Source organism: Branchiostoma belcheri, unplaced genomic scaffold, assembly GCF_001625305.1.
Source record: "Branchiostoma belcheri isolate BF01 breed outbred unplaced genomic scaffold, Haploidv18h27 scaffold280, whole genome shotgun sequence".
NCBI classification, from domain to species: Eukaryota; Metazoa; Chordata; class Leptocardii; order Amphioxiformes; family Branchiostomatidae; genus Branchiostoma; species Branchiostoma belcheri.
The window spans coordinates 180,501-201,961 of record NW_017803888.1 but is presented as its reverse complement, the minus strand read 5'-3'; the positions used below and the strand labels follow the sequence as shown (position 1 = coordinate 201,961).

General features: G+C 41.1%; 3 protein-coding genes across 6 annotated transcripts in view; 1 reads left to right on the top strand and 2 right to left on the bottom strand.

The window, feature by feature from the left end:
• Window positions 1–993: 993 nt before the first annotated feature.
• LOC109472766 lies at window positions 994–3,013 on the bottom strand. Its single transcript, XM_019772620.1, has 4 exons — window positions 2,893–3,013; window positions 2,089–2,225; window positions 1,589–1,711; window positions 994–1,348 (listed from the first exon to the last, which is right to left on the bottom strand). Exons 2-4 carry the CDS (start codon window positions 2,210–2,212, stop codon window positions 1,329–1,331), a joined length of 267 nt encoding a protein of 88 aa, XP_019628179.1. The 5' UTR covers window positions 2,213–2,225; window positions 2,893–3,013; the 3' UTR covers window positions 994–1,328.
• Window positions 3,014–4,429: 1,416 nt separating this feature from the next.
• On the bottom strand, window positions 4,430–15,503 carry LOC109472765 (tudor domain-containing protein 3-like). The gene is made up of 13 exons (XM_019772619.1): window positions 15,329–15,503; window positions 13,837–13,921; window positions 13,154–13,219; window positions 12,358–12,518; window positions 11,773–11,914; window positions 11,231–11,302; window positions 10,826–11,095; window positions 10,158–10,362; window positions 9,756–9,881; window positions 9,310–9,470; window positions 8,330–9,073; window positions 7,623–7,748; window positions 4,430–6,293 (listed from the first exon to the last, which is right to left on the bottom strand). The coding sequence occupies exons 1-13, from the start codon at window positions 15,364–15,366 to the stop codon at window positions 6,048–6,050; spliced, it is 2,442 nt and encodes an 813-aa protein (XP_019628178.1). The 5' UTR covers window positions 15,367–15,503; the 3' UTR covers window positions 4,430–6,047.
• Window positions 15,504–15,627: 124 nt separating this feature from the next.
• Window positions 15,628–21,461, top strand: part of LOC109472759 (protein diaphanous homolog 2-like) — a 32,519-nt gene continuing 26,685 nt past the window's right edge. For all 4 annotated transcript variants that reach the window (XM_019772609.1, XM_019772610.1, XM_019772608.1 and 1 more), the window contains exons 1-2: window positions 15,628–15,856; window positions 20,644–20,817. In XM_019772609.1, coding sequence (XP_019628168.1) covers window positions 15,824–15,856; window positions 20,644–20,817 — 207 coding nt within the window. In that variant the 5' untranslated portion in view covers window positions 15,628–15,823. The remainder of the gene's footprint in view (window positions 15,857–20,643; window positions 20,818–21,461) is intronic.

The following is a 21,461-nucleotide window of genomic DNA, read 5'->3' as shown; positions in this document are numbered from 1 at the left end:
TTATGTAATATTGATCTTAATTCAGTGTACTCCACTGCGACATCAATAAAGCCAATCTGAATCTGAATCTGAATCTGAAGAGCAGGGTGGTCTACCAGTGGGGTGTGGGGAAGAGCAGGGTGGTCTACCAGTGGGGTGTGGGGAAGAGCAGGGTGGTCTACCAGTGGGGTGTGGGGAAGAGCAGGTTGGTCTACCAGTGGGGTGTGGGGAAGAGCAGGGAGGGCTACTTTATCCTTGCCCCACTCGTAGCACACCCCAACTTTCCCGCGACAGGGGTCCGAGGTAGTGCGCCGTAAGAAAAGTACTAGTGACGAAAGGGTTTTGATGGTCCAAGTTTGAGGTGACATTTCTTATAAACTGCCATCAAATATCATTTAACATTAACATGGCTGAAGAGTGTAAGAAATTGTGGTTTTGGGGTGAAAATGTCTTTTGACTACGAACCTTACTTCCGGGTATTCTTGCGCGCCAAGTGTAATCCGCCCGTTTGACCTAGATTTCGATCTGCTTCCTCTGAATTCAAACAACCCACAAAGCGACCAAACTCCCCTGACAAAATTCTCCCGGACCAGTTGTCTGGAAAAGGCTATTATCAGAAAAGTTTTGCAATCAGAATTACAATCATACAACAAGATTCCAAACCTTCTAGAAGTGTTCACAACGAGTACTTACCATTCCAGACATCAAAAGTTAGTTATGATGCGCTCGGATATGTTCACTACCATTCAACGACATGGCATTGACAGTTTCAAATGTCAAGATATTAAGTATAGAAAATAATAAAATACTGGACACAATCGGCAACTGGCCCTTTTATACCAAAAAGTTCGCATTTCAGTTCACTCTATATACATGTAGAAGTATCGATTGTCACTGCTATTGTACGTAAATATAGGCATATGTAAAGAGAAAAAAATCGATTGGCAAGTTCTTTTGATAAGTTTTATTGGATCAAGGAGAAACAATCGTTAAGTATACAGTATGGTCTCAGTATATATACACGGTAACATTTTTATTTGATACCAGGATTACTAGTGTTCTATGCATCTATGTACTGGCTCAATTGTTTGGCGGGGCCTTGTTAAAAAGTATTTTTGGCGTCTTTTAGCATTTCCTATGTCTATATATATTGGATGCCATGTGGTCACTTTGGGTTTTGGATCCTCTGCATTAACATTACATGTTATACAAAAGGAATCAATTCAAGAAATTTAAAAAGAGACGACTAATCGTCCAATGACACATGGGGTCTATTTTTTCTTATTTTCATCTCTTTTGACGCCATTAAAAAGATATTCTATCCGGGTCGTCCGTTAGGTCACTCGGCGCTACCGTCTCCTTCTAGTGTCTGTAAAAAGAGGAAAGCACTATGAGTAACAGGAAAATAGATTCAAATTAAAGGTACTGCTTTATTAGGTGGGCCAGAAATAAAGTATATCATCTGCAGTTACAACTATGATATTTCTGCGAATTTCTTATTTCTTACTTCAAACCTTGAAGCTTCACACATGCTTTAATCTGGGCTTAAAAGTCCTTGTAGTGACGGAGTCTCAAAGGGAAAACGATTAAAACTAACCAGACGTCTTACCTTGATCTGTGAGAATGTTCCCCACGTCCATGTCGTCCATTTCCCGTGTATCCAGCTGTTCGGGCTGTTCATTCAGTTCCTCCAGGAGCGCCCTCGCCTCTTCCATAACCTCCCTCAACTCAGCTGGAAGGACAAACGGAATGACAGCTATGAGACACATGTTACAGATACAATACATCGACTTAGGGTGGTGTTGGCTTCGTGTGTGATGCATAGATTCATTCTTCAGTAACTTAGATACTCTGGTGGTACATCAACTCAGAGCGGCGAAGTTTTTGTATATGATGCAGAAATCCATCCTTCAGTAACATTTAGATACACCGAACAAGCAAAATGAACACGTTGCAGAACATATACATTTCAGGTAAGTCGTTCTTTTCATATAGATTCTACGATCATAGATCACGCAGACTAAATTGTGCACAAAATACCCTCGCAAAATGCCAAAATGTACCATTCACAGTCAAAATTGTGTCTCATTTTAAATTGGCTGAACGTACCATCTGTATCGGCATGGAGTCCGGACCTTCTGCGCCTGCGTCGGCGCCTCCATCCCTCGGAGTCGTCAATCAGCGTTGCCATGACAACGATCATTACCAGCAGCATGCAGACAAACAGCTTCATGGTGGAGCTTCGGCTGATGTGGGGAGGGGAGGAAAATGATTATTCTTGTCTTACTTCGTTTTACTTACTCGCTTCTTTCTGGATACGTCGAGTGTTCATTTTCAAGAACTCATAATCATATACTAGAACTGTTTGGGACACGTATTGATAAGGGATACATTACAACAAACTTACTTATTTTTGGACAGGTAAAAAAGGTTGTAATGACTACACGAACGTGATCCTGGCAGATCGATAAAGAAATTAAAAGGCAAAAAATGTCCAACAGAAAGAGCATAACTTTAACATATTTACATATTTACTCGTGGCTGTCACACACACACAATCATCGCGCGACTAACCCGCTAAATTCCCCCAAACCGAAAAGGTGCGCATGCATATGACACGAAAACATTATCACACAGTTGCTTCGGTGAAAGTCAGATATCTACTAGTTAATGAGATACGCAATGAAAATATTACTCAAGTAACTGGGTACTATAGCTAGTAGATTTTGAAAACTGTTAGACGTTTCAAGTAGCAATCACTACCTAATGGTATACATGCAGCTGAACATGTATCAAAAAAGATTAGTTACCCGCATAGCTACAGATTCTGTTAGTCACTGACGAAAAGTAGTGGATTCTACTTGAAAAGTCTGATAGTTTTCAAAATCTAGTTGGTGAGAAATTGATACTTACAGAAGTCCTGGGTAGGTAGATCACAGAACGATGTCACTTAGAGATCACGGCTGGAGGGATGAATGAAAAAGACTCGCGGGGATGGGAATATATACTCCACCGCACAAGACAATTATGCAAATTTGTAATTATAGATTTTTGGTAGTGACTTAGAGTTCGTTGTCTGTTGATAGTGCCGTGGTGGTTGTCTGCGAAAAGACAACTGTGACAAGAAGATAATCACACATTTGTGAAAGAAACTTGTCTGTCAATGGTAGATGTACGTCATAGATAATAGAAAGAGAAGACAACTTTGAAAATTAGCACACTCACACGGTTTTGAAAGGGACCTGCATGTGAAGGATAGATCACAGTGTGTAAATCAGCCAAATGCAGAAGGTTTGATTAAAGGCATCCAATACAATTTCAGGGCGTCAAAAATACTTATTCTGGATGAGGAAATCTGTCAGACATTGACTGTAATTTCTTATCACACTTTCACCATCGTTTTATACTTAAAGAGTTTGAAATAACTCCCCGAAAGAAGCTACATGGTGAGTCCCTTTATGTTTTGATATCACTATTATATACCTCCTAGAACTAGCCAATTGCAACGAAACAACCTTTCCCTCAACAACATCGCAATGTTAGCTCACAGATATCATTATGCTATGGGATATATAATTGCAGATTTTAACAGTGACTCAGAGGTCGTTGTCTGTTGAAATGGTGCCACATGTATGAGCGGGAAAGACAACTGTGAAAATAAGACAATTTCTAAAAGAGAATTGTCTGCCAATGACAGTCCGCGCGCGTGTGGATGGTGTTCAGCACCAAGGACAGACATGTGTGGATGGTACTGAGCAAAAGGGACATGTAGAATTGCCTTGAGTTACCTCTTAAAATGCAGAAAATCAGAACATCTGACAGAAGTTCTCATGGAATAAAAAAAACGATCAAACACAAAATACACTCCAATGCTGAGAATTCATTTGTATTTCATGCACAAATCCTTAAGTAGTAAATTTCTCTCTTGTGAAAAGTGCCTGAAAATTAGATTTCCTTCCCATTCTAACTAGCAACACACAAGCCATCCCGAAATACATTGTTTTTACACTCGACTGGTCAGGTTTATATCTTCTTGTTGCAACATTGTTGAATATATACATACATGTGTTTCATTTTATGTAAGGCTAGCTGTCTTGCATAATAATATCCTTAACATACGGCATGGAAGACTTCATTTTGTGAGTCAGTTGAGTCTTTACAATGCCACACCAATTTCATTTGAATGTTCTCAGATTCTATACAAAATGATGATGATCCAAGTCTGTACATTTAGTTTTAGGAAGTGTATATAGTCAAAAGGTTAATCTGTGTTGGTAGTTGAATGTTTAAAGTTAAAACTTAAGATCCAACACAAACAAGTTCTCTCACCTAGAGCTTTCGACCAGTCACTCTGGTCTTCCTCAGTAGACTGACCCAGTGAAACTTGTCTATTTGTTTATCTATTTACTGGTCAATAAATAAATATCTGAGAAGAAACAAAACAAAGCGGTGTGGGAAAATCTCATTTTCTACATTAAAGTGAGGTATTTTCAATTGTCATAAATGTACAAAATAAAGAAAGCACAACATGCATCCTGAATTCAGGCACTTAAAAGGGGAAGTGTCACCCTTGTTATCCACTGGCCTCTATTTATGTTTCTGTTAATCTTAGAATATCTGAGAGTAAGATGTTCGATAATATTCAGAGTTGGCAATTTCAAGCTCTATTCAGCTGCACAATTTGGTTCTATCACTTTCCTATGTTTAATATTTCTTGCTCATTTCTACTTTATTTGCCACTGGGGGAATTTCTTCACTATGTTATCCTGAATCATTGTAATATAATAATAGAGCTACATGTACAACAAGTCAATCAACTTGAAGGGCTTATGTAGAAGTTCTGGCTCCTTAATGTGTGTATGAGTAAAGAATGTCTCAAAAGGTGCACCAAGGAGGTTCTTTTTCATAGAACTGCCTCACTCAGTTGCATCAACATTACTTTTTTTGTTTACCTTCGCAGAAGGAAAACATTGTTTTTGCTCTGTTTCTTATTCTTCTCCAGACACATATGGTCAATGACCTGGACCAGATGGCTGTCACCATGGTAACTGGTGCTGTAGCAGACACCCTACGGCATTGGGTTACATTATGTAGCAAGACTGAGTTGGAGTGGCTGGCTTCACCTCATTTGTAGATCAATATGTTTGAGTAAGAATTAACAGATCATTAGTTACCTTCTAGTGTACCATTGGTCTTGACATTTCAACTCATGATCAAGCACGTGTTAGTGCCACACTTTCATTCTTCAAATTTTCCAATCTTTGATCACTTGTCACATTCAATTTATAAATACACTAGGAATTCAGAATTCTATAAGAATTTCACATTGATTATGTCTTCCTTCAACTTATTATGCCTATTTTAGTTACAAGATATAAGGGCACTAAAATAGAGAGGTATACAGCATGTACTCTTTCAAAACTGTTATGAAATTAATATAACTCCATATTCAATCACAACATTGAAACATGGGGATTTTCACTTAGTGCCATTGACATTGGAAAAGTAACTTGCCAAATTAAACACTGGTGTTCTTTGAACTTTGCTGACAGTATGCTTATTCTGTACTTGCCCACATTATATATTTTGAAATCCTGTTGTATAGTTGAGTCAAGTACATGGGAGGGCAGTTTGTGAAGGTAAGAACAGGGCTCGAAATCCCACCTGTAGTTATGTGCAGGTAAAATTGGAGCTGTGCAGTTATTCCTGATCTGATGTCTACCTGCACCCAATCTGCTCTGGTCCGTGTACTGGGTTTGTATACAAATGTAGGTGTGTGGATTTTTATTTGATGTGTTGACTGTCACCACCTATGAAGTACAGTATAAAAGAAATAATGGCAATGATTTCTAAACAGCTTTTAGTATGATTCATACTTCCTAAATTCTGAGTGGTGCAGGTAAAGTTTGCCTGATGCAGGTAATTTTTAATGTTATCTACACTGGGGCAGGTGTGCATAAAAAAAGGATTTCAAGCCCTGGAGAAGCACCTAACTTGTCCTCCCATACAGTCAACACAACCACACAATGTTAAACTGAAATAAACATTTCAAAAGGTTTAAATATGGGTCACTCAGGGGACTGTTTCTTCTTGGCTGGTGGTTGGTAGATGGGCAGGGCAGGGCGGGTGGGTTTCTTGGGTTCCCTGGGTCCTCTCCCGTGGGTCGGGGCTGACTGGGCGCGGTCCGCGGGCGGTCTCCGGCGATCGCTGCTACGGTGGAACTCCAGAGTGGTGTTGATGTCCCCCTGGTACGGCTCGTATTTCTGGTCCCCGCTCAGGGCTGTGCCCGCGGAGGCAGGATCCGAGGAGTCCATCTAGGAGTAGAAGGGAGTTACCCATAGTTATAGAAGATAAACAATAATTACAACATAATTTCTCTGACGAGTTAAATTTGAAACTATATTGACTCTTTAGAGAATTAATCCAGTTGCTTTGTATTAAGTGAGTAATGTAACCTTCATCGATACCCATAGAAGTTGCCGCCTATGCAGTATATGCTCAATACATGTACCAATCTATGGAATCAATACAAATCAGATAGTTCAAGAAAGATGTCTGGAGACATTTTTGAAAGGTAGCTTTCTATTAGCCTGGATGCCATCCATTTTGTAATGGGGTTCCTTACACTTGCTGATCCGAAAACATGTGCAAAATGGATGGCACCCTGGCTAGATTTCTAGTATTCTACTCGACTATGATGATAGTTTTGGTAAGAAAAGAAAGGTTCATTTCAACATTGAAATGAAACCTGAAGAAAAAAAATCTATATGGACCTCCTGACTAAGTCAAGCTCCATTTGAAAAGTCTAAGAATGAGTATATCCTACCACTAGTCAACGTACATGTATGATCCATGCAGCAGACTTGTAATGGTTACAGCACAAGGCAGAAGGGAGGGGGTTAAAATACCTAGGGGCCTGGAGGTTACAGGTCAGTGTCGTCTCTTCCCTTGCTACAGACATGTGGGAGGTAGGAACCATTATCAGTAAGCAGTGTTCTAGCCAGCACACGTCTTCCATCCGAAATTCGACAAAAAGTTTACCCAATTTGTAGCCTTTGGCGGACAAAAATTAGTGTGTAGAGATATAGAAAGAGGATTTCATATCATGATTTTCATGGGGGAGCATGCCGCTGGACCCTCATATGCCTTCAGTGCTAGATATGATGTTATGTCAAAACTAAATTGAGAAATAATTTCAGGCTGGCTAGAAGACTGTCAGCAAGGGTTAGGATTTACAGGTCTCCTTCAGGTGCTTTTTCTTCAATACAGGCATCTTTTTTTTTATTCATTTCCATTATGACTCAGTAGCAAAATTGCACATTAATCCTACAGAGCATACAACAGTTTTTGCCCCAGTGCTTGATATCAACAGTAATGAATGATAAACATAGCACTGGGCTTTGCTACAGTGGGATGCTACTGATGAAGTACAAAGCTAGACGAGGAAGACATTGCACAAAGGTATTGTGATAATGGACCTCAAAAACAATGGAATGGGGAAACTCTAGAGAGCTCATGTCATATGTTGCTCACAGGATGAAACATAGAAAGACTGACTGCAGTCAGAGGCTGTTTCAACAACTCTGAGCTGCACAACACAGTGCATCATAATCATCATCAACGATAAACAATGGTTTACCCACCCAACCTCCACCATGTGTAGGTCTGATGTTGAACATTTCCACCTCTTCGTAGTTGTCGTACTCTGAGAAGAGCACGACGGCTGTACGGCCGTTTGGCGCCACGTCCGTCACCATGGCAGGGTAGAACTGGACGGAGCAGAACACACGCGGGAGTGTGAGAAGGATGGGGAAAATGTGTAGTAGCCCGACTGCTCTTCCTAGTCTATGTTAGGGATTGGTAAAACAACCTCAAAGAGCATGTCGGCATACTGCGTCTGCGGATTTTTCAGTTTTACTTGGATGTTTTGTCAACATCGCATCAGAATTTTGCATGTTGCAAGGGATGCCTTTTCCAACACAACATTTAAAAACTATAGACGGGATGTCATCCTTAAATATGACCTTAAATGAGTTCTGCCAAAGTGCTATGCACAATACATTGAGTTAGTTCACTACCTTAGCTTCAGAATGTATGTAATTACTGCTAGGGACACACCAATTTATTTCCATGGTTCTTGGACATTCAAAAATGAACATTTTATTTAGCAAGAGAACAAGATGAAAACAGAGTGCTGGGAGGAAAAGTTGAATCAGACTTTATTCTTTCCCTGAAACTTTACTACCGTTATGTACCAAGGTAACATTTCTTTCAAGTCAAGCAATGTATTTTTTGAATTCGAGAACCATCAAATTGAATTGGTGTGGCCTGGAGTTCACTGTCGGTCTACCTTGCCATCCTCCCAGTATCTGGCCAGACAGTGGTCGTTTCTTCTCCACTTCCTCTGACTGCCTTCCCCTGCATTTCTTGGCTGGTGTGTCCGTTCATTCCCTCCCTGCCTCTGCCCACCACCACCTCCTCTGTCCTCGTAGCTCCCCTGTCTGTTGTTAGTCCTTCTGCTGTCGTATCTACTCCCCTGGTCCTGGTGCTGCCTGGGATCAGTCCTGTCTCCACGCTGCAGCTGGGAATTGTCCCGCTGGTTTTGATTGAAGTTTTCGTTCAAATTTCGTTCTTGTCTCCTGGGATTCCCGTCCTGCTGCCTCCTGTGGTCTCGGTAAGAGTCATTTTGCCCCCTGAACTCCTGGTTTTCCGTTTTTCCGCCCCTCTGTTCCCTCGTTCCAGGCCTGTTGCCCTGCTCACCACCTCCTCTCCTTGTGTCTCTATAGTTGTCTTGCCGACCGTGAGGTCCGTTACTTCTTACGTCCTCCCTTTGTCGACCAAAGTCATCAAAATTCTGCCTACTACTGTCACCTCTCCTTCCCCTTCCAGCATCCTCCTGGTACCCCCTGTTGTAGCTACTATCACCACCACCCCTACCTCTACCCCCGCCCCCCCGGTCGTGTCTGCCCCCTCTCCCCCGTCCACCCCTTCCCCCCCTGCCACTGTCGTATGGTCTGGAGTCGTTGAAGTGGTGCCCTCCCTCCCTGCTGTGCTGGTCGTACTGCTGCCTGCCGCCAGGCGGGTTTCTCTGGCCCTGGGTGAGAAGGAAAGAAAACGGCCTGCTTTAAACTGGTGTCGGTTAAACAATAGCCCTAACCCTAACCATCCCGTATCGGTTAACAGTCATCAGCATGTATGCCGAGTGAGTGACAACAGCCAGGATTCAAACTCCAAAACTTCTTCAGGGGGGGAAGGAAGGGATCATGAGAATACATACCCATATAACCATGTGAGTAAGATTTGTGAATGTTAAATGATTCAAACCCTTACCCTGTACTCATTGTTCTGGTTCCTGTGCCCGTAGAACTGTGAGTCTCCCACCTCAGGCCAGCCCTGCCCGTCATAGTGGTTCTCTCTCTGGTCTCTCCCACCCTGTGGCCTGTTGTACCGGGGAGGCTGGCTGTTCTGGGCACCGGGGACGGCTTTCGAGTCTACAGTTGCAAATATATGTGACATGGAAAATACATCAGTCCTAACTTATCACACAAGGTTCTAACACATATCATAATAATAATTCGAAGTGCTGCTTTTGAAAATTTGAATACCAGATTTGGACTTTGGCTTTCACAATATTTTGTTTAATGACACTAAATCTTCTCAACTTTTGACAAATGTCATATTGAACTGCGTGTTTTCTAGAGTGGGTATGACATAAATAGAATACTGACCCTGGTGGTTTCTGTCAAACATTTGGAACAGATGCTCTCCCCACTCACCATCTATTTTCAAGTTGTCAATCTTTGACTCCAGGATGAAGTCAAACAGAGTGGCTGGTCCAGACGGCCTGGTACTCACATCCTCCTCATCCTCCTCACCCCGACCTCTCCTCCCACGACCTCGCCCTGAGGACACACGTTCATTCTTCATCAGGTGGGAAGGTGTGCATGTGTGGTAAGGCTTCATGACTTTGAATCTTAAGGTTCTGGGCTCGAATCCCTGACAGGCCCTAGTGTTGTCCCCTTGTCGTATTCCCATCATCAGCTTTTGGGAGTTTTTTTAGATGGAGAAAGCACAAGGAGATTGTTGTAACTATTTCTGAAAGCCTGTTTCTTTCAGTTTGGGCAATGACAATGACAATAGGGGCAATGAATGACAAACATGACAGTTTTAGTTTTTACCTCTGCCCCTGTCGTCCCTCTGTCCCCTGTGTCCTGTGCCTTGCCTGCCGTGACCCTGGCCGGGGCCCTGTCCCTGACTGTTGACCAGTGTGTTGATGGCCTCCTGTACATCCCCGCTGCTCTGCCTCAGACTGCCCACAGCGTCCTGCCTGCTGAAGCCCATCTCCAGTAGCTTCTGTACCGATTTCTCTTCAACCTGAGACGACTGGTCAGGAGGAAACACAGAAATCAAAGAAAGTTATCTCCAGCCAGCACACCAACACAACATTTGAAAACTATAAATACCAAATCTGTCTTCTTTTTGCTTACCAAATTTCTTCGGTTCAGCCTTTCAAGCCCTGGGCAAGCATAATGTACAGTGGACCATGGCTTAATGAGCATGTTGGCAGAACGTACTGTGCCTGCAAGAAGCCGTACAGTAATGTGTATACATGTACATGTATGAAGACAGCTGAACTTTCTAGGACTGAGGAGGAAGCTGACAAACTGTAGGTTCTCTACCGTCCACCTCACAGCAAATCCAGATTTCGTGTAAGCTCAGTATGTTTACTGACAGCCTGGAGCTTGGATCTATCAATACTCTTCAAGACTGAGCAAATTAATAATACATAATCATTAAAACTATTTACAGAGATTATAAGGGGTGTTGCCCTGCAGGAGTGCCTTACCTCGTTGGACAGTTCCCTGTAGACTCCCTGAGCCCTGTTGTCGCCCCTCCTGTCTGCAGGCCCTCCCCACTTCTTCTCCGGGATGGCGGTGGCCGGCAGACTGCCCGTCCCTCCAAACGTCTTCGTCCCCTCCTTCGATTTACTGACCTCCGCGATCACGGCCTTCCTCTGCTCCGAGAACTCGTCTGCTTCTTCAGACTCCGTCTCTTTCTTGGGAAGACTCTTCTTGTACCTTAAGTCTTTCGTTGCCACTGCACCACTGGAGACTCTCTGTGGCAACGGAACAAAACAGTCAGTCAAAATATCCAGAATGATGTTAAAATGAAGTTAAAATTTTTGATCCAACACAAAAAATCCACCTAGAGCTTTCAAACAGTGACTCTGGAAGTAACAAGTGGTTCTTACCTGTCCAAATGGTACAAATGGTGGGGCGCCGCCCTCCACCTTCACGTTGGCTCGTGAGTGATGTGCTAGTTTCTGTGGAAGAACACAGATAGGGACAGAACTGATGATGGGCAAGCTCAATGATCATCAAAAGAAGACTGAATTGCTCCCTTTCACAAAATGTCTGTAAAACGTACTGTACCTCTGCAAACCCAAAATGTCTGTTTAAGGCCATATTCATGTTTTTAAGGATGACATCTTGTCTATGTAGCTTTCAAATGTTGTGTCGGAAAGGATATCGTCTACAATGGGCAAAATTCTGATGCAATGCTGACCAAACATCCAATGAAAAAGGGGATAAATCCAGCAGGTGCAGTAATTTTTGCCAATGTGCTACCTTTGACAGCTTTAGCAGAAATACCTGCACAGCTCCAATTTTACCTGCACTGACCTGCATATGCAGGACCCTGGTAACACTGTCACAAAGATTACAAAAAGTACCCGGTAACCATGTCTAAACCAGTGGTGATATACATGCGATACATGTAGGTTAGAAAACTCACTCTTTGAATATCCCATCTAGAGAAGAGTTTCTCCACCTGCCCCCCCAGGACCTTGACATTGGACCCTTCCAACATCAGGAACCCATTACTGATGGGAATGGAGCCGGTCAACTTCACTTTTGTACCAGGAGGGGTGGACAGGCTGTGGAGTAAAAACAGGCAACATAAGATGACAAGTTTCTTTCAAGAATTCAGAGAATTTGAAAAACTGATTGAAAACTGATTGTGTGATTGTCAGATCATCAATAATAAAGTAATTAGACTAAGGTATAGATGAGATGCAGTGTTCTGGCCAGTCTTTGTGTCATTTTATGGAATTTTGCCGCTCCTGACGGACAAAAATCGACATGTAAAGATATGGAAAGAGATGTCATTAATCTAAGCTTGGTCTACCAACAAAATTTGCCCGTCAAAATACAGGGACGTTTCAGAGGGTCGAGATTACAAATTTTCCGGGGGAGTATGGCCCCAGTATGATATGTTGCGCTCTGAATTTGATATTATTAGTTATGTTAGACAGAAAAAAATTTCAAGCTGGTTAAACTTGAACACTGATGAGATGAGAACCCCCCTCCCCACACACACCTGAGTTGTTGCACCTGTGCCACCTCCAGGCCGATACAGGTGGTGTGACCGTCTGTCATCTGAACCTTCAGCATCCGGGGGGCGTGGCCCGACTCCTCGTTAGCCTTGGGCGCTGACACGTTCCGCACCTTCGTCACTTGGAGAACACATGGACCAATCAGCTGTAAGACAGGTTAGACGGGAATTATTACCATATTTGGACTCAAGGTATATTCCAATGTCTAACAATGATGACCATGCCTTCCTAATTTTCTAGACAAATGACATTTAATGAATGAATTGGAATAAACTATGGTTCAAATCAGGCCCATAAAACTGACAAAGTTGAAAAAAAATTATATGCAGGGAGACCACTAGAACAGACACAGTAGGAATCAAAATAAAGGAAGGCAGATAAATAATAGAAATGAACAGTTATGACACTAAAAGTTGGCCCTTGGCTGGGAACGAACCAAACCAAGTGATAACAGTAATATCTTTTTTCAAACTTCCATGAGTGGTGACAAATGTTTTATTTAGATCATATTTTGGGTGATCAGAGAGCCATGATCTTCCTAGCCCATCTCATTAGCCAGGCAGTGGTCAATACATGTACAGGCAGCCACCCAGGAGAACCCTAGGATAGCAGCTGCACACAGCCAACCACAGAGCATGGAACATGCCACCTGTCCAGAGGGGGCTCTGCGAATGGATTGACTGTTACATCATGTCACCCTGGAAATCAATCTTTTACTAATTTGAATTTTGATATCTTGGCTCATATGAGAAAAACAAAGTTTTCTTCTTGGGAACTTACTTCACTGCTGCCTCCCCTGCTAATGTCCTCAGGCAGAAACTTTTCTCCTATGGATTTCAGGTCCTCCTGGAATGACAAAAACAACCTGAAGTTGACACAAAAGTTCATGCTTGGAAAAAGAAAGCTCTTTCCTACACTTCACATGGCAAACCTGTACTCACAAACAGTAAAACTAATGGTTGTAATCTGATATCATCAAGTACGAGTACTGGTAAGTCTTACTCATCAGAGACATCAACCTAAAAAGTCAACTTGGTTTCTGTTATGGTGAACTGTACAAAAGGGATCTTGCATGAGACTTGTAAAACTCCATCGCAATGCTGTCATGCATGTAGCTACTGGTACAATAACTGGCATTTTGATGAAGCTATATCCTCAGCTGAGGCAAAGTATGATGCTTTTTCTCAGTAGCAAATACTATGTAATTAGTAACAGTAACACTGCTACTTTGCTACAGCTCTCATTTTCAGCCAAGCACACTGGGTCATTTTCAGCCAAGCACACTATTCTTCTCAACAAGTTCTTTGGGTTCTGTATACTAGTACTACAGAGGTTTGGGACATACAAGGGACAACTGGCTTAATCTCCTAATTTTATCTGAAAGGAAAATACAACATCCCACAAGCAGCAACTACTAGTAAGCATTTAAATACTATAGATGAAAGTGATACATATGTACTCACATCCAGAGCTTTCCTAACAATACCATCTATTGTAGTGATGTTATTCTCTTGCTTTAGTGTTGCAATCCCCTCAGCTGACAGGTGCCTGCAATAAAAATGTTAACATTTTTTTACTGCTACTAGTGCTAGTAAGTTTACTACATTTTCTTACTATACTAGAACTGTGTACCTAAACACTTTAACCCATGCACAGGTACATGGATTAAGGTTAAGACCTGTACCTGTAATCTCTAAGCAGATGTTTTGGTAGCCACTAAGACAATATCAAATTGGCCAGGCAGTATCCATTTGCCAGACAGTATCCATTGGCCTCATTACTGTACCTGTACCTCATCAAATTTGGCCAGTCATCTGTGAGTTATACATATAGCAAACTGTTTTTAGTGGTGAATTATTGTCAATGTACTATGATAGTATGAGGGATTACTTTAATTTAAATCTAAAAACAAGAATACTGTACATGCAAGTTTTCCTGATTTCCAAGTGATTACATTTTGACAAAATTGTCATCTTTGAGATACAATTTACCAATTTCTTTTTTGGATGAGTCTATTCAATGGATATCCCTGTCAATTTTATTTTGATGTTGACATTTTTTTTCTGCTATTGACAGGCTAAGAAAAAAATTCTGACAATGTATTTTGTACTGACTAATATCCTACATTTATCCAGACTAAATTCTTATTGTGCTGCCTGTCAATAAGAATTATTTTTTCCATGTACTATAATTTGACCGGGAACAGCCTTTAGCCAAAATTATGATGTTTGTCAAAAATTTTCTGTTCCTGTTGGAGTTAAAGACAATACATTAAAAACATCATAATCTTAATCTTAGCCTGATAGATTCTAGGTGTTGGTGGACTCCTGGTTTTTCGACTTCATATAACATCCGTGTCCATAATATCACCAGGGTCCATAATATCGCCACCTTGAGAAATAGTGCGCTTTAAGATATTTTTACTGCAACATACTTTTGGTATGCACTCCTGCACAGTCCTCAAATGTACATACCTAGGGTATGTTGCAGTAAAAATATCTTAAAGCACACTTTTTCTCAAGGTGACGATATTATGGACCCTGGTGATATTATGGACACGGATGTTAATAATTTATAATAAGAAAAAAATTTCGGGAGGGGGGGGCGCAAATTTATATCACTTATTATTATTTTTACCACAGCACTGGAGAAATGTGACAACAACTTCGATAAAAAGTACAAATATAATTTTTGCATAACAGACGTTAGCTTGGTACTTTACAAAGTTTACATTTAGGTAAAAGGCAACACATGTATCGGAATCCTTCGAGTATAGATTTTGGTTTCGAAGCAGACGGTGGGGAGGGGGGCGTCTATCCGTGGTGGTTCGGTGCCAAGAAAAAGACCTGGCGATTACTACAAAGAGCATACATATGTTGTATGGGTTCTATGCTTCGTCTTACAACTAACTACTGTGTTATATAGAGCGAAGGTGAGGTGAAACAGGCGACATACCAGCCTTGCTTCCACAAAACTGCCGCTTCGGCAGCCATCTTGCCGCGGGATCCTGACGCTCTGTAACAGCCGCTCTCATTGGTTCAACCGATATTGGTACTAAAACTTCGAAATGTTAATAATGTTTGTCAATTTTTGTCATGTGCATTCAATTTATATTTTCTCGACTGTCATGTTGTTGCTAGGAATATAACAAAACGTTACAAAGTTTCCATTTAATTTGAATTGAGGAGTAATTATGATTTTTATGAATGATTGTAAGGTGCGCTCTGGTTGGCCAAGGTGGAAGTGCCTAAAGACGAAACAAAAATGGCGGACAACGATCGGACGTGGAAAGTCTCTATTAACTTTTTGGGCCTTGTTGACTTCAAGGACGGCAATTTCCGACGTTAAACACCGCAGGACGGATATATAAAGCCTTGCAGGTTGCGAGGGACTGGCGGGAGCCGGAGGTTTTTGAATTCGCGTGGGACTTTTTAGCTCGAGTTTAGCAAGATGAGTTCGAAGGACAAGAACAAGCACACCTTCGTAAGTAACTAGAGTCCGTACTTCGTGTTGCCATTTATATTTTACGATGTGTGTTCAGACCACTTAGTCAAGGCTTTACTACACTAAAGGAGACACATACGAGTTCTACTAGGTGACCGTAAGAAATTCCAGAGTATTTGTTAGAGATTTTGGGCGTGTGTCCTTTTAACCAGTTCAAACGTTACAGGAAGTGGTGTTTTCACTTTTCAACTCTGTGTGTGTGTGGTGATAAGTGGGGAGGGTGGATTTTCAGGGTGTGCCCAACACTACTTACACCATTTTCCCCACCCATGACTTGTTTGACAACGCAGGGAAAGAGTTTCTGTAGCCCAGCAGGTGACTCATAACGCAATCTGGACAGTTTGGCCGAGGGGAATTGGGTTACAAATGGGGGATAAATCAGATGAAATGTGGGTAGATTGGATAAGTACGATGCGAGTAGGATCGGTTGTCGACCCTCCCCCCAGCGCACTGTATCACCCAGCTGTAAACTAACACCACCAGTTTGGCGTCTATATTTGTCCTGAAAACGTTATCTCAAGTTCTTGTGATGAAGACAGCCTAGAATTTGATAAGCAAGGTCGATAAATTTCTGGTTTGAAAGCTACTTGTCTGTTATGAAGGTTTTAAAAAAAATACTATGAGTCATACCAAAACACTAGACCCTTGCTGTGTGTAGGTGTGAAACCCACAAGTTTTAGTGATTACTAATGTAAACAAACAGGTCTGGGTGGACCATATTTGTGCCAAACTCACAGTTCTCTTTTAGGTCCTGAAACCATCCTGCTAGATTGGCATCCGCTTATGACAATAAATACACACTGCCATGAATTATTTTTGGTTCCATCCGATACTTGTAAGCAATTTTGGTAGCTCCTGTTGAAATTCAGTAGCCACTGTTACAGAACATAGCACCCCAGACGAAAATTGTTTTATGCCATTGATTACATAATATTTTGAAATTGATTGCAACAAAATTGGGGGGAGTGTCAGTCATATGGAAAAACAGCAGCCAGCAACAAACAGTACATCATAATGAAAACTAAATTTCAATATCATTATAAAAATGTCACAGACTGAGTCAGCAATACATTAACGTAAGAAGCCATGCAGGGTGAATAAAATTGCCTGTTAGTAAAATAAAAAGTACCATGACTATCAGATTATATTTACAGCCTTCCCTCTGAGACAAGTTTTGCCTGGACCTCAGAGATAAATCATTGTTTACACAAGGTCTCCTGAGGTTTCCTCCAGGGCAGGGTTTGTGTATATCATGTCACTACCTTCTGCTGATGATTAATGGACAAGCAGAGCTTTCCTATCGATTCTGCTAGAAGCATTACAGTAGAAAATTGTAAAAGAACCTTGTGTTGATGTTTTACTACACAGGTCAGGTAGACCACAGAGTATATATATTTTTTTACTTGAACCTCTATTTAATAATGAGAAACTCAAATAAGCCTGCAAGATGCTTTTCATGAAGGTTAAGAGGGAAGAGGTAAGGGTCAGTTGAAACATAAAACAAAGATCATCAGTTTAAGTTATAATGAAAATCTATACATATATTTTACGCATACTAGTACATGGTACAAAATTGGTATATGGTTGATGTCCAATTGTTTTGGTCATTTCTGATTTGAGTTGTGGCTATGCATGTGTCTATTGGCAGACTGTTCCAAACAATGGGTCCACAATAGCGTATAGATGTTCTGAATCTCACTTGCTGAGGTTTTGGGATGTCCATGATGCCTTATACTTCTCTCTAACTTTTGAACATTGGGAAAGTTAATCCATGGTGGGACAACTCACACCCACACTGTAACTGTGTGTGTGCACCAACTAAAAATAGTCGTTGCATCATCGAGTTGAAAGGGCAGGATGGTAGTGTGACATCTTACAGGTTTGGTGTATTGTTCAGCCAAAGGTGTCACATCTGATTGGTTCTGCTGTAATATGGACACTGAAAATTGCACTGAATCCGATGACAGTACCGCCTACATCATTAGATTCATTAGCATAGCAATAAAATCCATAATGCAAGGAATTTTTGTAGATAAAGACATGAACAATTTGTTTCACTAAAATGCCAACAATACCAGAATTATTTTGCAAAGTAGGATGTCAAGCCACACATCGAGTTAGGTATTCTCCCCAAGAAACTATTTCCTGGTTAGTTTTCGAGGGACACATTTTGTAAAGTTATGCTTCCCCTAGCCTATGTCTTAGCTTCATTTTAAAGTCAAATTTCAATTTTTCAAAGATTTCTGAAGGGTCACAAGGTTTTCCTCAAAAGAAATACCCCTATACTGGTTGAAAAACAACGGCTAAATGATAAATCACAGCATAGGGGAAAAGTCACAGCGTAGGGGGACCCTACACTCAAACAGCCTAGTGAAAACACTAGTTTGACTGGGTGCAATTGTAATTCATTTTCATAGCTGCCATACTCCTTGCTAACCAACTAGTCCACAGAAAACTAACTAGGATGGCACCAGGGACTTCCAGGATATAGTTCTCACCAAGCAAAGCAAACAAGCAAGAGTTCAGGGACTCCTGCTCTGTAAAAAGATACTTGAGATGTTTTCCCCGTTTCCTTTGGCAGGATGTCATGTCTGCCGGTTTAACGGTTGTAAGATGAGGTCACAGACCAATGTGACGGTTAGCTTGGCTTGTTTGGATGGAGTTTTTCCCGCTGATTCGCTCCCCATACACCCATGTAAACATGGACCTCCTATCCCATTGGGGTGTCAGACTGCACCCATGTCTGAGCAAACCTTGGCTGTATGTGGTTATGGCTGGTTTTGAGCAGCCCTGTGTGAACTCCATAGAGTATTTACCTAAGGCAAACAGAAGGTAGGGTTCTGCTACTAGTACTACTGCAACATGTGTTTTTGCAATGTCAAGCTCTGGTACGGTTGAACGAGTTGTCATGTGGTTTTTCATACTTACCATACTGTAGGTTTTCTGTCGTGATGATGCAATCCCCGAGTCCAAGCAGATGTTGTTGGATGGAAACTTTACAATCTTCTAGTTCTACCCCCAATGTCTGCTTGGAGATTACCAGTACTGAAAGCCCTCTGGGAAATTCCCACGCTGCTTTTGAAGTACAATTTATGTGTAACGCTGGAACCCAAATGATGAGTTGAAAGATGAAGTTTTGAAAATTTGATGCCGACATTATGAGAATGAAGCAGTAAAGCTGTATTATAAATACTAGTAAAGCATAGAAGAACCCTGGTATGGCCAGGGTTGATCCGTAGTGGATTTTATTTTAAGTACGTAAGTAACTTGGTTATCCAGGCAATGCAGTTTAGAACCTTGGCAAGCACTCAACTTTTACCCAGCCTCACAGGGAATGTACTTAGATCAGGACTGGAATATATGCAGGTGGTTTTCAAGCTGTGTCAAGCTTGGTTTCACACATCCCAATTAAGCTAATTAACGGTGTACAAAAACTGTACATATGTGTGTTGTACTGTGGCAGAAATATTGGCTTTGAGAGCTAAAATTTTGCACAAAGTTTCTCCGAATTACCAGTAGAATTTCTGATAAATTGCAAAATTCCAGTTAAAAAATGCATTTCGAACGAGTTTTTGTGGAAATATGCCTGTTCAGGACTCAGAATATCCTCCTGCCATCTGCAATTTCTAGATAAAAATGGAACAAATAATTTGATAGTTTATCTGTGGCCATTGTTGTGACTGAATATCGTGCAGTTGTCAAAATCAACCTGTCATCTCATTATATTATTAATACAGCACTGAAAGAGATAGATTATATGAAGTACATATACTACCAAAATGTCTCTCAGCTTTTCACCTTTCCATCCTACCAAAAACTGCTTTTCTATTATTTTGTTAACACTTCCTATTCATATATCTTGCAAATCGTCAGGCATTTCAATATAATTATTCTACTGCAAATAGAAAAGCCAGCAATAACTATACTAAAAGTACACTGTAGCTTTAGTAAATTTATTTTATGCTTCTAGTATTGTTTACTCTTATTTCATCATTTCCAGTGGACTTGTCTTCAGGCACGAATTTGCAATATTAATGTTTAATTAAAAGAAATGTGTTGCTCAAAATAGACAGGATCATCCCCACCCCCTACTGTTAATGTTTTTCCTGCTATCTTGTGTAAAATGTTTTCATGATGTTTTTCATTGCAGAAATAGATACAGGAATTAGGATTTATTCATAGTGTTAGCTCTAGCCTACTCTATTATCAGACAGGTGAGGTCCACAGTATTGGTTCCATTCATGTCCTAATTAGCATCAAATTACCCCTGCTGCTATGGGATGTATTATTGATTTTGACAGGGAGATGTTGGCTGTTAGTACATTATTGAAGGCACCCAATGCAATTTCAAAATGGCAAAACAGAAAACAGTATTCTGGATGAGGCCTAGAAAAAAAAATTGTGTTTCCTGTTTCCTGACTGACCCTAGAAAAAACTGCCGACCCCAGCTTTTTTGTGAAACCCTGCAAGGGACATAAATATTTTGAGCCGATTGACCATTCCTAGCTCCATGATCTGACAGCTGAGTGATCAAACGTTATGCAAGCCGTTTTCCAACATTGACGTTGAAAATAAAAGTGTCCTCATGCAGGTTTTGCTCTGTTAAACTGTATTATACAATTGGAGAGCAGAGATTTCCAAAGTCTAAAAGAAAAAAAATGATAATCCCTACCTACCGACCCTAATGTTTTTTTAGGACACAAACACAACATATCTTTTCTTACCAGCTAACTTGTATCACAACATGTTCTCTTATTTCCCATCAGCTGGACAGGTTTTCCAGCATACGGATGCCGGGGCAGCCCAAGAAGAGCTCCAGCTTCAGGAAGAGTGTTCACCATGATAATGGGGGGTTTAAGGAGGGGGAGGAGGAGTCCATGATGCCACAGGTGTCCAGTCTCACCAACAGGGAGGTGGAGGCCATGTTTGAGAAGATGCTGGTAAGAGATGGTTTGTTTGTTTGTTTGTTTGTTTGTTTGTTTGTTTGTTTGTTTGTTTGTTTGTTTGTTTGTGTGTGTGTGTGTTTTGTGGGACAACACATCACCTGCTGATGTAGCATTTGGTACTAGTATAGTAAGTACAAATTGCACAAGAGAGAATTTGAGAAGATGCTTACAGGTGTGGGATGGACTAGATTGTTTGTTTGTTCATTTTCGTGGGCAAGCACATCACCTCATGGTGTAGCATTTGGTTCTAGTTTAAGTACAAAAGCAAGGTTGACTGTGGTTGGTGTTTAGCAAGGTTGCCTTACTGTTTGACTGCGCCAGCCAAATGTTTCAAAAGTTTAAAACATATACAGGTGTGGACGGGAGGTTCAGCCATGGTTGGCCAGGCATTCAGGTGTAGGTCAGCTGTGGTCAGGGTGTGGTTGGGAGTCAAATGTGACTCAAATTTATCTCAAGTTTGGTTTTATGAAGAAAGAAAATTGTTATTTGTTACTTTTCAGTTTTGTGTTTACAATGTTAGTCACACTGTGGCATTGACATGCTGATTTTCCAGCCCAGCTGTTGCCATGTTTATCATAATCCCAGTCAAGCTGCAAATCTTTCTTACACAGTCTACTACATGTATCATCACTGAGGGA